General features: G+C 48.4%; 4 protein-coding genes and 1 non-coding gene across 5 annotated transcripts; 1 reads left to right on the top strand and 4 right to left on the bottom strand.

Moving 5' to 3' along the window:
* Position 1: 1 nt before the first annotated feature.
* On the bottom strand, positions 2-481 carry BO80DRAFT_6667 (uncharacterized protein). Its single transcript, XM_025724690.1, has 2 exons — positions 423-481; positions 2-350 (listed from the first exon to the last, which is right to left on the bottom strand). The coding sequence occupies exon 2, from the start codon at positions 293-295 to the stop codon at positions 83-85; it is 213 nt and encodes a 70-aa protein (XP_025580609.1). The 5' UTR covers positions 296-350; positions 423-481; the 3' UTR covers positions 2-82.
* Positions 482-921: 440 nt separating this feature from the next.
* On the top strand, positions 922-7,693 carry stt4 (1-phosphatidylinositol 4-kinase STT4). Its single transcript, XM_025724676.1, has 11 exons — positions 922-1,111; positions 1,163-1,346; positions 1,409-4,117; positions 4,169-4,277; positions 4,343-4,480; positions 4,533-4,899; positions 4,953-5,324; positions 5,380-5,635; positions 5,704-5,907; positions 5,961-6,248; positions 6,301-7,693. Exons 1-11 carry the CDS (start codon positions 1,104-1,106, stop codon positions 7,558-7,560), a joined length of 5,895 nt encoding a protein of 1,964 aa, XP_025580608.1. The 5' UTR covers positions 922-1,103; the 3' UTR covers positions 7,561-7,693.
* Positions 7,694-8,475: 782 nt separating this feature from the next.
* BO80DRAFT_t10 lies at positions 8,476-8,589 on the bottom strand. Its single transcript has one exon. It is a non-coding gene; the product is annotated as a tRNA-Met (tRNA).
* Positions 8,590-9,857: 1,268 nt separating this feature from the next.
* On the bottom strand, positions 9,858-10,691 carry BO80DRAFT_489795 (uncharacterized protein; the record flags this gene model as incomplete). Its single annotated transcript, XM_025723608.1, has 1 exon — positions 9,858-10,691. One exon carries the CDS (start codon positions 10,689-10,691, stop codon positions 9,858-9,860), a length of 834 nt encoding a protein of 277 aa, XP_025580607.1.
* A 1,569-nt stretch (positions 10,692-12,260) lies between these two features.
* On the bottom strand, positions 12,261-15,052 carry BO80DRAFT_420565 (putative YT521-B-like splicing factor). Its single transcript, XM_025718396.1, has 5 exons — positions 14,931-15,052; positions 14,680-14,841; positions 13,931-14,617; positions 13,318-13,862; positions 12,261-13,255 (listed from the first exon to the last, which is right to left on the bottom strand). Exons 2-5 carry the CDS (start codon positions 14,801-14,803, stop codon positions 12,749-12,751), a joined length of 1,863 nt encoding a protein of 620 aa, XP_025580606.1. The 5' UTR covers positions 14,804-14,841; positions 14,931-15,052; the 3' UTR covers positions 12,261-12,748.
* Between the last annotated feature and the right edge of the window lie 1,130 nt (positions 15,053-16,182).

Below are 16,182 nucleotides of genomic sequence, written 5' to 3'. Positions count from 1 at the left end.
TCAGTGTGCGGAAGCCTTAGAGACTTTCGGTTCTTTCTGTATTCCGGAGAAGGTAGGCCAAAGCTCAATCATTGAATGTAAGTCAAAACAAGATCGGTCGCTGGAAAGATGAGAAAGAGCAAGTCAAAGGGGCAAAAAGAAGGCAAAGGGAAACAAAGAAAGAGGTTGGAAGGACCAAATGAGGAAAACTAACGACAAGTGATTGATCTATGGTAGGAACAAGGCAAGGCTGCGACGTACAGAAAGTTTGGTCATCCGTGAGTGTGGTCCACGGTGCTTCCAGCTCAGAACGCATCGAGTCAAAGCTACCGGTTAACTACCCACTATTTAGCATTTAGGTCATCATCGATCTAGAATAGTTAATACCGTCACCGCTTTCGATCTAGTACTCCCCCTTTGCACATCGTATTCCCGTGACTTACATGAAATTTAAATCACTTTGAATCGACTTCATTGAGGGGCACCTGGCCACATATGAACACATTAGAGACTCTTCGTGGTCAGTTTGTCACGTCATGAGTGTGACAATATCATCACTAGATGGAACAATGCTCACTACGCCGTACGAAATAATTTGATCACCCCACTACTAGTACTTATACATAGTACATAGTAGTATCTGACTGACAAATGAGAGTAAAATGAGTTCTATGTACACAAACATAGTTTGACAGAAACAAGCAAACAGAAAGAGTGATTGAACACATAGAACGTCCACAACGACGAGGGCGAGGGGAATCACTAGCGACCGACTGCAACACGGATGACATTATGTCACATCTTCGTCTTTTGAAGTCTTTGATCTTCAAAGGGGGCAAGTATCACCACCGCAATCTCGCCTTCAACGAGATGCGGTGTAAAATATAAGCAACCCTGGCCACCGAAGAGGTTCGAGGCCCACGTGTCCGCCGTGCCGAGGTACTCCGTGCGAACCCCGGAGCCGCCTAGTGAAAGCTAAGACGCATAATCTACGATAAGGGGCTAACTACCTTCAGGAGACAGGAGGCATTTAACATCGCCTTACGGAGAACAAACTAGAATTTACGCAGCATAATCGGCATATTAACACGGTTCATATTAGGTAGGAGAAGAGGTCTCCCACCATGGATGAGTAAGCGAGCTACAAGTTCCTAGGAATAGATTTGTGCTAATGAAAATGTAGCCCCTCGACCATTAGAGCCTCCGCTTTGGATAAGCTTGCAGCATTAGCGGTCAGGAGACCAGAATGCGGCAGCGACTCTGATATTGCACGTCTCGTTCAGCAGACGCTACCCCCGGCTTATCAGTCGGACAACACCCTCAATGGTATCTTACATACCCAAGCCCCTACATCACGGGTGCCTATGGTTCGTTTGCTTCTATTCTTACTCCAGCCTCTTGTGATAAACCCCAATACTAACCTTGAAAGGGCATGAGGGAGCTCGATGTACTCACTGCTCTATGTAAAGCATCTCCTTCAGTGGTCAAAATCGAGCATGCCTCAAGACTAGCTTCGCTGTTGTCTCAGTACCTTCCCGAGTCTCATAGTCAACTCTTCCGCCCTTCCCCCTTCCTGCATAATGTGAAACCGTCCCCTTGGGAGAATCTTACTCATCATCTTGCACTGGCTCTCCTCTCGCTGGGTTCGAGCTACCCATCGCTACGTAATACCGTGCTGGGTGCTCTCAACGGATATTTATACAATTGTGCCGAGGCCATTAAAGCAGTGGCACCTCTTGATCGCTACCATTCGGGAACAAATAGGCGTGATGCTGGATTTGAGTCCGTTGGCGTGTTGTCAATATCCGTCTCTCTCGTTGGCTTCTTGGGAGCTTCGGCCGAGTTTACTTCATTCTGGTCCGCCAGTGAGAAACTACAATTAGTCAATAACTTGCGGTCGATGCTCTGTGAACAGTTTTTGGTAGCTGTGGAGACTGCCTCGTCAACTGTGCGGAATGCCACCTTGCCCGAAAATCTGCTTAGAGAGTGGAGAAAATATACCCGCCGTTACGATGCTGATGGGCGTCCTTTAGGGGCCATGCTGCTACAAGAGGGATGTATTCGATTTGTCAAGTCATGTGCTACATCTATGGCCGGGGCACGTGGCTTATCAAATGACGAATTCTTCCGCGGCTGCCTGAACTGCACGGGAATCGCTAGGAGTCCCAGCGACGCTGAGATTGCTCTCATTGATCGCGTGACAGCCATCATCGCTGATGAAATTCAGCTCCTGGAAGATGGCTCGGATTATCTGCAACTTGGCTCCCCTTGGCAGCAGCGGCTTGCGTTTTCCATGAAAGCTCTGGCGTTAGTCGGATATCTTAACTGCATCATTGTGTGTGAGGATACGACGAACAAGGATGAGTTCCTTTCATGGTTAGAGGATACACTTATGGACCCGAACCAAATGGCTTGTGCGGATTTAGCAACCGCTGCTCTGAGGAGCATGGCGATCATTTCACGAATTTCTGTAAGCGTCGCCTCCTCGGGATGCCGCTCTCTCCTAAGATTTATTATCGAGGGTGGTGCGCCGACCGGTTGTACTGGCTTCGTTGCTGGGAAATGCCTTGCACAAATTCTTGGTGTTCTTTCCCAAGACGCCGTTATCACTACTCTCTACTCATTGGGGAATGTTCTGAGCTCCGGATCAAGCACCGACAAATCGTATCAAAGCCATCTGCTGGGAGATACTGCAGCTCATGGTGGTGCATCTCTCCCGTTTTCAACGATGAGAACTGGCAGTGTGGTTTCTTTCACAGCTGACGGCGAAGCAAATAATCTCTCCTACAAGAATGTTGTCCGAGCCATTGTAACAATCGCCACGAGCTGCAATGACGAGAAAATAAGCGCCTTAGCACAATCCATGTTGCTACAAAAAATAGGAAAGGTGAATGCTGCCATCGATGCTTTTATCATTACGGAGACAGCTGCCATATCGCTGAGCACTGGACAAGCTGAGTTTCAACTTCTACTCAAGTTCTACGACCGAGCATACCGAGACGGTATCGCCAGGGGCTATAGCAGTATTACTGATGCTGTCGAGAGTGCATTGGCATATCTCTCCGTCACACTCAAAAGAAGTTCGCCGTTGTACAATGTATATTTGGTTCACTTGTTAGAGAACGTTGTGAATAAGGGTGACGCCACTGATCTCGAAAAGGAGCGGCAGAAGGAGCTTGCTCTCGCAGCTGACGAAATCAGCCCCCTCTTAAGGCCCCTAGCTTTGCTCGTCTCTTCTGAAAGGCGGCAGCTGGGAAATGCACAAACGGTTGCAGAGTACGACCAGGATATGTCTGCTTTGTTCCGCGATGCATGGTTTAATATTGCGGTCCATGGGATATCCATCCGTTCCGCTGTCGGCCAAAGTCATTTTGAAGAGTTGCGCTTGCTCGCGAAGCACTCACCACCCCTTGTCTCCGAAGATCGTATGGAGGCAACTGAAAGCGACGTTGAGCTGAATACAATCCTTAGACGTGGAATGGGCTCGCAACGCCTTTCGGAGCAAAAGCGCGATCTGATTTCTGAGCTCCCTGGTCATGAAGCAGAAATAAAGCGCTTAAGTTATCCACAGGTGGTTTTTCTCAACGCTACGCTCTTGGTTGAAAATCTTCGTGCTTTATCCGGAAATTGTACCACGCTCCTTGATTACTTCCGAGACCCGGTCTTAGCCACCCCAGAAATGGCTAGTTGCATGAGTGCAATTGCAGAAAAGATAGTGACTTGCTACCTCTCACTCACGCTCTCCGGGAAGTCTGAAGATTTCTCTGTTCCGTTCCTATCAAGAGAACTAGCTGGCTTTTTTATTGCCTGCAGCCACCGCGTTGAAAGAGTCCAAAACGTGGCCGTGCTTTGTGCTAACAAGGTCATTAATGAATGTCCATCAGCCCTGTGTGAAAAGCACTCCCTATTCGCTTTGCTCGAACTTCTGACAGTCATGTGGCGTTCATGCCTGGAAGGAGAACTCGACGAGTTCGAATGGAATCCTTCATTTACTTCACCCACAGGAATGGTCAAGGCCGATCTACCCGATAATTATAATTTTAGAAAAAGGACATTGGACGTTTTGCTCGAACGATCCAGGGCCTGGGTAGCGGCAGCCATGGATATTGCCCCCCTGGATATCAAAGGGCTGCTTCAGGTATGTTCTATTTATCCTAGTCTAAGCAAATGACTTATACGATTGATCAAGACATATCTGTCCCTTTCTGATGATCATGCTGGTTATGGCAACATTTTGCTGGGGCGCTCATTTGCACTTGAAATGGGTTCTCTCATTCCAAACAGTGATCAACGGCTTGGTAAGGCAAAGCTCTTCGACTTTCTGGCCACAATACCATCCACTGATCTCCATATGAACTTTCAGGCTCTATCGACATCCATGGCCTTAGTAAGATAAACGTTGCCTCCGACTTCATTTCCCAATACTCCACACGTCAGAATTACAGGACTTTATATGCACCAAGTGTTGGTTGCTCAGAAAAAGGAACAATTAGGCTCAGCGGTTGGTATCACCTCAAACTTTGACATCTCTGGAGCTAAGAAGCGGCCAACAGTTCACAAAGGCTCTGTGCTCTCCGAGCCCCAGCTTGCTGCAAGTGAAGCCATGGAGAGCACGTTATGCCAACTCTCCGCACATATAAATTCAGGCGACGCTGTTTCTATTGTTGATGTTCGGGATGTGTTACGCCGAGCCGCAGGCCTGCTGTGCAATGATAGCAACCCTTCGGCTTCCCTTGCTCAATACCTAGTCCAAGTACCTTTCCAGCTCTTCTCGAAGGAATCGATGGATATTGGCATATCTCTTTGGCTGGGTGTGATGCATGAGAACCCAAGGGTGGAATCCAAAATCTTGGTGGAAGTCATTGGGGCTTGGGAAAGATCAATCCAGCGTCGAAGGGGGTTGTTTGACCCGTCTTGCAAGTAAGCAAAGATCTCTTTTAGCCCATACTTGATGCTGATTTGGGAATACATAGCTATGTGGATCCAATGTTTACCAGAATCGAGCTTCTTCCCACTGACAAAGCTCTAATGGTCAAAAACCAACAAAAGGCTCAGAGTGCCCTAACACCTCATTTCCAGATCTTGCAATTCTTTGAAAGTCACTTTGCTGCCGTTCGGTTGGGTAACTCCCAAATCCAGTCTCTTTTCTGCCGTCTGGTCGATAAAACGACTGTGGGTTTTCTGCAAGCCAGCTGCCATCCACTTGCCAGGGAACTGCATTTTCGCATTGTTCTGTTCGGTTTGAAAGTGTTAAAGAATTCTCGGTTGCCAGATCAGAACCTCGTGTGGAAACTCAAAGACCAGATCTTGTCAGCTGCCTTGACTTGGTTTCAACATCCGCCCAGGTATGTTTCACGTAATTGCATGCGCTGAGTACTTTTGCTGAGTTGCGGTATACAGATGGTCATTTGGAGGCAATCGGTTACAGATCAAGGCCGAAGACAGAATACTCAATGATGTTGCTTCTGCTCTGGCAGACGTTGCTGGCATTGCTTGTCACATTCGTAGCTCCCCCAAGACGCTTCAGGCAAAGCAGGAGCTTCTCCAGCTTCTTCTGGAAGACGAAAGATCACGTCTCAGAGTCTGGCTTTACCCCTTGGAGGCAGACCGGAAACATCACATGCCACAGTCAGCCGCGGTTAGAAGTTTTACAGAGGTGCGTTGACTTGTAGCTAAGCAGCTTGGTTTCTGTCGCGAGCAAGAGTTGTTTCTCACCTTCTCTAGGATGCCACAAATCTACTACGCCTTGCATGGGCTGAAGCCCCAGGTTTAGCTATACATCTCTCCACCCGTTTCCCGTCTGCGAAGCTGAAGAACGACATTCGCTGGTTGGTGCTTAATTTTCCGGACAAGGCTATCGATGAGTCCAGTGCGCTTGAGACCCTGTTTGGGTCGACTCTTCCTGCCGATGTCCATACTCAACTGAAGGTATGTCAAATTTTGATCGTCTATTGATAGTTTCCCAGTACTAATGAAAGCAGTATCTTCTATACTGGGCCCCTGTCAATCCCACTGAAGCCCTGACTTATTTCCTTCCTGCCTATGGAAACCATCCTTTCATACTACAGTATGCGATGAAAGCCCTTGAAAGTCATTCCGTTGATGTTCGCTTCTACTTCGTTCCACAGTTGGTCCAAGCCTTGCGATACGATGCTCTAGGCTATGTAGAGCGCTACATATTGGAGACAGCCAAGTTATCTCAGTTGTTTGCGCACCAAGTGATATGGAATATGAAAGCCAATTCTTATAAGGATGAGGATTCTCAGATTGTGAGTATTATATAGTCTCCATATATGCAACTCGTTAACAAGCATTGAATAGCCGGATCCCCTCAAGCCAACATTGGACGGATTCATGGATACTTTAGTGTCAAGCTTCACAGATGAGGAGCGTGAGTTCTATGAAAAGGAGTTTTCATTTTTCAATGAAATTACCGGGATTTCCGGAAAACTTCGGCCCTACATCAAAAGAAGTAAGGCCGAGAAGAAGGAAAAGATTGAGGAAGAACTCCGCAAAATCAAGGTGGAAGTGGGTGTATACCTCCCAAGCAACCCAGAGGGTGTTGTTGTTGGAATCGATCGCAAGTCCGGCAAACCGCTCCAAAGTCACGCAAAAGCGCCCTATATGGCGACTTTCAGGATTCAGAAAACAAGGGCATCGTCGGATGATGACAAAGCCACCCAGGAGCTCGGTGACCATCTTCCTAATCGGAGCCAGGAAACCTATGAAGTATGGCAGTCAGCCATCTTCAAGGTTGGTGACGATTGCCGCCAAGACATGTTGGCTTTGCAGATGATTGCCGCTTTCCGGAGCATCTTCACGAGCGTTGGACTTGATGTGTGGGTATTCCCTTATCGAGTAACTTCAACGGCACCTGGTTGCGGCGTCATTGATGTACTTCCGAATTCAATTTCGCGCGATATGCTGGGCCGTGAGGCAGTCAATGGCCTGTATGACTACTTTATCTCGAAGTACGGTGGTGAGGAGTCGATCCGGTTTCAGGAAGCACGCACAAATTTCGTCAAGAGTATGGCCGCTTACTCTGTGATTTCCTATCTCCTACAATTCAAGGATCGGCATAACGGAAATATAATGATTGACGATGCCGGTCACATCATACACATCGACTTCGGGTTCTGTTTCGATATTGCACCGGGAGGCGTGCGGTTTGAGCGAGCCCCCTTCAAGTTGACCTCTGAAATGGTTGCTGTGATGAGCGGTTCCCAGCAGACGCATGCGGGTAACAGCTCCGGCGGCGGACTTAGTCTCCCCGGCGGTGGCTCCTATAGTCCTACCAACACGCAGCCTTATCGGTGGTTTGAATCCCTGGTGGTGAAGGCATTCCTTGCTTCGAGACCATACAGTTCTAAACTGTCTCACATTGTGTCGTTGATGCTTGATAGTGGCCTGCCTTGCTTCAAGCCCGATACGCTGAAGAACTTCCGTGATCGGTTTGTACTTGAAAAGACCGAAAGAGAAGCAGCCGAGTACATGCGGGAGCTTGTCCGCAAATCATACATGAGCGTTTCGACCAAAGGATACGACCAATTCCAATTGTTGACAAATGGCATCCCGTATTGAACTCCACGGGCACCACTTGCGGCAAGGAAGAATGGCAGTTTGGCTAGCTGTTATGTCTGACTACAACACTTCTCTTTCTTTATCTTTAGTTGTTCGTACAATTCTTCCTTCTTTTTGTCTTTCATTGAACTCTTGGTGTGTTAATTTTGAATGGGCCCGGGCAATGAGCATTCTCGGCTAGAGGACGGTTGGGTCATCCACGCAGAAAAGGAAGTTCATCATCAAGGTGGGTGCGGGAACTTGCTTGGGGTTGAGTAGTGTTACGATGATGTTACACTGCGTTTTGACGAGGGATTTCCGATTACATATTGTGAGACATTTGTGGGATATATGGAGGCATCTTCTCATTCAAGGAGAGAAGTCTCAAGGGTATAGCTTATCATCTACCTGGAATTTGATAGTAAGTATGGGTGAGAGGATTCCTCATGAGATTATTTCTACACGTATACTTCTTAAGGGGGGCGTGGTATAAATCCTCTGTATGTCAGTGATCCCGGACGCGCGCCCACACCTACATAAAGGAGCGTGAAGTTGCGTGTTCAAGTCATACCATCAGGTGTCACTATCCTCAAGTCCAATCAAATCCCTAGGAGCTAAGGATCCAAAATATCGAGAACATCATGTCCATGCTCATTGAGAATGCCTATGCCACACAGACTGTATACATGTATAGCCATGTAAATGGAAAGAAACCAAAGATTTCAAGCCACTAGGCTATTAACCTACCCCACACACCCTTGCATGACAAAAAGCTCATATCATACCTAAGATAAACATTCATTGGGCCCTGCGGAGTACCATTAATGACTATACTCCGCAGTCCATTATTCTCATCTTATATAGAAGAAGCAAGATGCACACACAATCAGTCAAAAATCGGAAAGAGAAGAAAAAGAAAGAAAAAATATATATAGCTGTCCCCAGGGAGGATCGAACTCCCGGCCTTGGGATTTCCTGATGGTTTATAATCCATCAAGTCATATTTTGGTTGATATGAGACCCACGTGATAACCACTACACCATGGAGACATGTGCTGATGCAGACGTGGAAAAAATAGTGGTATATAACCAATAGATAGACGAAGTACGTACAGCCAGCTTGGCTTTACAGTAATCAATTTACTTTTGATATGCGAAGCATGTTAGCGCGAAGTAACTCTACGCTCTGGGTTAGGTTTAAGACTCGGCTAATTCTAAGCTCTATTTAAAGGTATAAAATTAAGGTTTTGAATTACTTCTTCTTATGCCAAGTGACAGGGCTTAAACTTGGTTTTATCTTTATCTGTATTCACCACTCCAACCAAATAAGAGAGGAGTGTCCACTAAAAATTATTGACTAGGATCTGCTGGAATACAGCTTCAGACTATCAGCTTGTATTGGATCTTTACCTGGATTCAGATTGTATGTCGGACTTGTGTACAGATATTCTCGATGTTCAACATGACCCTCTAAGAGATATTTAGCAGGGCACTGTCGAAGCGCTTGACGGAGCCCTTCGAAAGTGCTTGATAGGGTCCTTTTAGCCTGTTGAAATGCCTTTCACTAGATGCCCAAAAAATGCGTGGTAAGATGCTTCCTAAGACGCTCTGCAATGTCTTGGAGGTCGTCCGCAGGGCAGGACCTGATAATCACCTCATGGAACAATTGAATACAGCCAATCCCTTGGTCCAAAGTACAGTTTCAAGTATCTTTCCAGGGTACCCCTTACGGAGCCCAATCTCTAGCTTGTCAGAGTTTCTTATCCACACCTGTATGCAGTATGAAACAGGTTTCGGAGTGTGAATTATTTAGCAGTATTCAACTATATCACGAGTTAGGCAATTTGGGGACCGTTAAAATCAGACGTGGCTCTGACCAGCAGTGCCCAAAGGAAATAGGTCAAATATCGAAAAGGAAAATCAAGAGAAATAGCTGAGAGCCTAGAGGAACCCGGAAAATGCAAAGAAACATCAGAAAGGCAATAGATTTGAGTCTTAAAACAAAGCTCTCCAGGGGTTTGCCAGACAATGTCAAAGTATTGTATTTGGAAGCAATTTTTGAGTAACTGACCACCAAAATAATCAATACTATTGACGCAGCTCAGATGCACTGATTTGGCTTCTTACCCAAGATATCTCTCAAGTAATTCCCGTTTTGAGGTTCTATCAGAACCTTCATAGCCTTCTTGTGCCCTCCCTAGACCTCCACCTTACAGTAAGGGAAAGAGAAAAGATAGACACGCATAGAGAAAAGCAGATGAGAACAAAGCAAGAAGCATGGAGAGAAGAACCAGGCGAGAAGAGAGACCGCTCCCGGCTCAGTCCATGAAGTCACCTCTAAGAATTTTCTCCTGGAAGAAGTCGGGCTTATTATGCTTGGGCTGCTTTGGTAATTCCCGAGCCGGCTGCTCCATTGAGGTAATGGATGCAGCCCGCTGGTGGTGACCTTGCTGGCCCATATTTTGGGCTTGGGCTAAATTAGGCGAAACAACGCCTAAGGACGGTGCTCGCTCAGCCCGGGCCCGTAGAGCCTCAGACCAGTTAAAGCCTTCGCCTAATTGTCGCCAAGATGCGTTAGAACTATCGTTCTGGGGAAAGACTTTGTTTGTACTTGCAGCAATTGAGCTTGGGGGGCTAGAGACAGGAGGTACGCTAGCCAACGATACAGTTCGTCGCCCACCAGCCACCGAAGATGTAGGAGAGGGGTATCTACCGTTGCCAATACTCCCCCCACGGGCATCGCGCAATGCCTGTGCCCCAAAGGAGAGGCGCCGCGTGAAGGGGGAGTTAGGGGTAGCGCTTGGAGGGGCATTCTCATTATCTTCCATGACGGCTTCCTCTAAGTTCGCCGAATTGGATCCCACAGAACTAGACACACTACCGTGTCGAATGTGCCGAGGTCCAAATGGAGAAGTTTGGGTCGGAGAACCAGATAAACCCAGTGTAGTTATCGACAGCCGTCGTCCATGATTGGGCTGAGCACCGGTTGCCGCATTGGCCATGGAGCCAGACGGAGCGCCGGCTGCAGCCCCTTGACTGCCCGATCTAGAAAGATAATCTGTAAAAGAAAGCCCCGATGCCAGGGATGCTCGACGCTGGCGTGATGAAGGGGGTGGCACAGAAATTGGAGATGTTGAGCGGTCGTTTGACATGGTAACGAATGGGTTATAGATGGTTCGGGATATTTATCACAAGCAAGACAGGGAGTCTCAAGAGGTCGATGGGATGGTGATCGATAGTCACGTTTAGGACAGGTCAGGAATTTAGCTTCCCAGACAGTGACACAACTAGGAAGGGTGAATTGGATGTGCCCAGGGGGGAGTTACTATGATAAGGAACTGATTGAGATATTGGGAATAATATTGATAAGCAATTCAGACCAATGCCAGAGGTTATGACATCAGCCGAATAGCCGTTTGGATAGGGAGAGGAGAGGAATAGGCAGCAGAATGATCCCCAATTAATACCTAGATGGACCTAGCAGCGGATGTCAGTCGGGGAAAATACTCAGCGAAGATTCCGATAATCAATCTCCATGTGGCGGTGGCAATGAAACCCAGAAGGAGGTGGGCAAGTAAGGATGTCCACATAGCAACAAGAACCAATGACCATCTTTGATAGTGATTGACTATTGCGCAAGGAGTGGGGAACGAAGGAACGGAAGGGCAGAGGGGTAGAAGGAAACGGTGATAGCAAGGACCCAACTCACCGGGGAATCATGGAGAGGCCCAATTCCTAATATCTAGGGTAGGTGTACGTAGGTGTATGTGAAGAATCTGGGCTTCTCTTGGGGAGGGTTGAAGGGTGTGGCGGGTGGCAGGATGTGGGGGGGGGTGGGTGAGAGCTAGTTAGGAAAGAAAAAGAGGGAGGTGAACAAAGGGAGCTCGTGGCTTGTGAGAATTATCAGAAGAGAAGAAAAGCCAGGCCGTAGCCGGCAAGGATCTTGAAGAAGGACAACGGGCGGTGGAAGGAGAGGGGATGGAGAGAGAAGGATGAAAGAAAGGGGGAAGGTGGGCATTTAACTGGAAGCCTCTGGGGATGGAAGGAAGGAGTGCAGCTTGGGAGTCTGGGACCTCCAAAACCTACCCCACAAAAGCCTCGATTGACGTTGACCGTGGGCCAGAACGGGTCTAGCCTTCTTGGGGAGGGTGCAGCTGAGGAACCGGACCAGACGATCCGGGGTCGATGATTCATGAGTCGTGGGTAAGAGGGCAGTTAGTAGTTACCACTCCCCTGGAGAGTCCCCCAGGAGCGAGGTATCCAGGTCGGAAATCACTTCCTGATCCCCATCGAAATCCTCCCTCAAACCGCCATCGGGGGTGGAAAATAGTCGCCTTTCTGGATCCATCCCATGGTCGTTGATGTCATGTATGGCCAGGATGCATTCTTGATGTGTGTCTATGCCGTAAGGGTCAAAAGGTACGAAGCATGTACATACCCGGCAATACCAGGAAAGATATCTTACAGAGGCTATGGTATCATCCACCCATGTATCAAGGTCTGTATGTACTATGCGCATACGGTACTGACCCGTACTGCTCTGCGGTAGGTATTGATTGACGATCCCCACATGTGGATATGTATCATGCATCGGGCAATCAGCTTCACCATCTGCTGTTTCCCCCTCTCGATTTCCCTACGCCTGGTAGAAATGCTGCGGATTTCCTCTTTCTATCCTAGAGGAGGTCGTGTGTGAAAGGAGTATTTCTGCATAGGTATGTATCTGTGTATATATCTGCGTGTATTTCTTATTTCTCTTGTGTCTAAACACGTGGTCCAAAGTATATATCTATATAGGTACGGAGTAGATAAGGTACGTATACTGTCTTACCTCGGCCCCGAAGTAAGGAGTCATTCGTGTTCTTCTGGTCCATGGACAGTCCTCAGGAGGGGGGTTTCCTTTCACAGAAACCCAAGGGTGCGTCGACTGGCAATGCAGGTATTACCCCCTCCCCTTACCCCAACCAAGGCATATCCGCGGTTGACATACTCCGCGTGAGATGGGAAGGTCCCTTGGGGCAGTCTCAGCTCAGAATTCACCATTCCGACGCCCCACGACTTGTCTCTCGGCATGTCTGTCCAGATGTTCCTCCCTACTCTTCGGGGTCTCCCTGTTTCTCTTTGCTGGCTCCTCTCATCCCGTCCGGGCCCTGTCACCGTCTGCCGTCTCCCCTTTTAGACCACGATGTATCCCCTTCTCGCCTGGGTCTTATTCTTGAGGCTGAGCATGGAATAGCTGCAGAAGTTTCGACCCTACCTCCGGCTCGATCTCTGTCCCATCGCGGGCGATCTTGACTTCTCTGTTCGAATTCCAGGGATTCCGTAGGCCTCTCGTTCGGTGAAAGGGGACCCGTGTAGTCGAGAGCCACCGAATTCGAAACGGCTTTCCGATTAATTGAGCTCCAATCTCCGTAGGTTCTTCCACTCCTTCGTTGATGGCCTTTTCCTTGCTCATACCGCTCTCATCTTCTGAAGATTCGGCCTCCCAGAAGATAGTTCCCCGCGCAGTGTCGTTGATGATTCGTCCATCAGGCGCAGTGGATGTTGCTGGCGTGGGTGTCACGTCTGGAGCCTCAGGTTCAGGAATGTTGTCCAGTCGTGGAGGCATCTCCAATGTCAAACTCTCGTCGTCTTGTATGGGCGACATCATACGGGCGTATCCGTAATATTCACCCGACTTGTTGGCGGAAAATATAAGATAGACATCGTCTGCGTTCTGGTTGCTTGTTAGCTACATACTTTCGATAGGGAATGGTTCCTAGGAAGCAAAGGGTTCACCTCGTAAGCATCATTCAGCTGTTCTTCGTTGTGTGTTTGAGTTGCCCAGATGTTGCTTTGTCGACTGAGTTCGAGGTCATCAACAGTCAAGCTTTTGACTATGAAGTACCTGTTAGGAACCCGAGTGCGTGACAGCCTACCATCTGCAGCGGTTCTCTCAAGCTCAGTGTTTGATTGCTTGGCTTCCCCATCGTGGTACAAGATAGGGGTAGAGGGACCGATAGAGTCAGAATTGGATCCCGGGGAGACAATTCCCTGGCGTAGCCGACAGACAAGACGCGCCCCATGGAACCTGGAATCATTGAATCTTGACAGCGCTGCGGCACAGGCGGCCTCTGTTTTGTAATTGATAAAAGCACAGTTGCTCTTAGATATGAGGAAGACGCTCTCCAGCTCCTTTGTGGCACCCTGAGAAAAGTAGTCTTTCAGGTCAACGATATTCGTACCAGGGGGAAGGTTGCCGACCCAGAGTGCATGTCCAGATTGCTTTGGCTTTCGCGGTGGTCCCCTTGGAGCGCTTGACACAGATGAATGCGAGGTTGAATCTAGCACATCAGGGTTAATCTAAAACACGTAGTTCGCATCTCACACATTCGGAGTCAGTCTTCCTTACCCGCCGAAGAGGTTTGAACGGGGATAGGCCTCATGGGAGTCGATCCGTCTACGATTGTCTTCGAGACGTCGTATTCCATATCCAGACGCCGTTGTCTATTTTCTTTTCCCAGACCCGACGCTACCTTGATGGTTGGTCCCTGCATATTCTGGGTTTGAACACGCAACTGCATTTGAACTGAAGAAGGCGTAGTCGGGGGACCCGGCCCATGTCCTAGCGCCGTCGTGTATGCAGTTTGAGAATAATAGTTCAGCCCATATACAGATGCTTGGGCCGGGATATGGACATTCAAGTGAGAGGGTGAATGCGGTACCAAGGATTGATACCCTGTGGCACCATGAGACATATGCAGATCCTCGTGTTGTTGCTGAAGGTAAGGCGCGTAAACCTGGTTAAAAGGAGTGTTGTAAGTCATATTTGCGCTTATTGTCGCCCCAGGATATGATGGCAACGGAGGCATTGCGTATATGACACCATGGGGATGAGCCGTGGGAACATATGGCTGCTGAATATGATGTTGCTCATAAAGTATAGAGTGGGACTGATATCCAGGCAATGATGATCTCATGTCCCGCATATTCAGGGAGGAGGGCGCACCCCTCTGTGCAGTGTGTGTCATATGGGCCTGCGCCTTAGGATAGTGCTGTACATTATCCGGTCGAGGGGCTTCGTGGGAAGTTGTCGGTACTGAACAGACTTTCAGTCCCACCAAGGCTCTACAGACAGAATTATCTGGACGACAAACATACCTGATTGCGGGCGAGGCACCCCTGTTTGTTGTAACTTCTCCGGTGCCCGTAGCTCGGCTTCACTGGACTCTCCCTTGGTCGAGTCCGATAGAGCCGAGGGGGTGGTGTCATTGGGATAAGTCATGGTAGATACAACAGATTCATGAAAGCAGCATAGGAAGCCTTAAAGCGTCATTAGCCAAGGCTCCCGAAGAAGATAACCTGATGTTCATAGGCCCAAGGACCGCCGAGGAACAGATGATGCAACATACCTTCCCCCAGCCCCGTACGCTAAAACAATCTCTAAAAAATTTGGTATGCAACAATTCCCGTAGCAAGTGAAGGGATGCCTATTATATGCCGATACTGGTTAGAGCCTAAGCTGTGCCATCCCAAAGAACAGTTGCTTCCGAAAATTTCTGGAGATCCACAGGTGGTAGCAGAGTAAGATTGAATGCAAAAACGGGAGGGGAAAAAGGGGGGGGATTGAAAGGGAAAAAAGGAAAGGGCTCAGGAGCAAAAGATGACAGCGTTCAAAAGTCGAAAGCCACAAACAAGAAAAGTGAGAGGGCACAGGAAGAGGGCGAGAAAAACACCAAATACTGAGGGTCATAAAGGAGGATGATAATGAAATTACTGACTTATCCAGGCAGGAAAGAAACAGGGCCAACGTGAAACCCACATAGACGAAGGGAATAAAGCGAGAGGGTACTGAAAGAAAGAAGAGCGAACAAGAGAATTACCACACAAATATACGAGGGTGTGTTCAAAAAATCAGAGGAAAGGCACGATTTGACATCTGGGCGTAAAGTTGTTGGGTCCTTTGGGGAAGAAAAAACAGTGCCTTTGTCAGACAGGATAACTGAAGACACGGAACCACCGAGTAAACCTGCACGCGCGAATCGCTGTGCTGCATCGAGAGAGGGTGGAGAACGAGTCCAGCGTGGGAGGGATTTGAAATGGAATTATTGGGTATCAGAGGCATTAAAGGGGAGGGGCATAGGCGGCTGCGGACATAGAGGCACCGTATAGGACCACAACCAAGGGATTAAACAAACAGGTTCGAACGCGAATAAAACAGCTATAAGACAATACACGAAGAGAGATCGGATGGTAAGTGGCAAGGGTATCAGGCTCCCTCCCTCTGTGCAAGCTTCATCTCTGGCTGGCTAACGAGCCTTGCGAGCTGAGCAACGTAGGGCACAAGCACTATGCCTAGTGGCTCTGAATCTCGCCAAAAGAGACGGATCGTTGCTAATTGAAGGAAATAAAATAGGTGGTCCAAGAGCGCCGATGAGAGCAGCCAGCGACGCCGCGTTCCCGTCCCCTAAGCGCCCTGGAGCCATAGCAAGACTCTGGGGTATAGGTATGTATTGAGGCAATTGAACACCATAGATGATTGGGAAATGTGGTTAATTGTGAAGGTGTATTTGCCCCATGGACATCGAAAAAGAGGGGGGAGGGAGAGGGAGAGAGTGAGGGGGGGGGGGGGGAACGAAAAGGCCAAACAGCCCTGTGGAAACA

This window comes from Aspergillus ibericus (genome assembly GCF_003184845.1).
Source record: "Aspergillus ibericus CBS 121593 unplaced genomic scaffold BO80scaffold_1, whole genome shotgun sequence".
In the NCBI taxonomy this organism is placed as follows: Eukaryota; Fungi; Ascomycota; class Eurotiomycetes; order Eurotiales; family Aspergillaceae; genus Aspergillus; species Aspergillus ibericus.
Note: the sequence above shows the minus strand (reverse complement) of the source record. Positions and strands in the feature narration are given on the sequence as shown.

What these genes read in the sequence shown, in the direction of transcription:
- BO80DRAFT_6667 (XM_025724690.1), bottom strand. Translation starts at nt 295, where the DNA reads ATGCGTTCTGAGCTGGAAGCACCGTGGACCACACTCACGGATGACCAA.
- BO80DRAFT_420565 (XM_025718396.1), bottom strand. Translation starts at nt 14,803, where the DNA reads ATGACTTATCCCAATGACACCACCCCCTCGGCTCTATCGGACTCGACC. An exon ending in GGTGCCTCGCCCGCAATCAG is followed by an intron (nt 14,618 to 14,679) that starts GTATGTTTGTCG and finishes AAGTCTGTTCAG; the next exon opens with TACCGACAACTTCCCACGAA. An exon ending in AGCTGAATGATGCTTACGAG is followed by an intron (nt 13,256 to 13,317) that starts GTGAACCCTTTG and finishes ACAAGCAACCAG; the next exon opens with AACGCAGACGATGTCTATCT.
- stt4 (XM_025724676.1), top strand. An exon ending in CTACATCACGGGTGCCTATG is followed by an intron (nt 1,347 to 1,408) that starts GTTCGTTTGCTT and finishes TAACCTTGAAAG; the next exon opens with GGCATGAGGGAGCTCGATGT. An exon ending in AGGAACAATTAGGCTCAGCG is followed by an intron (nt 4,481 to 4,532) that starts GTTGGTATCACC and finishes AGCGGCCAACAG; the next exon opens with TTCACAAAGGCTCTGTGCTC.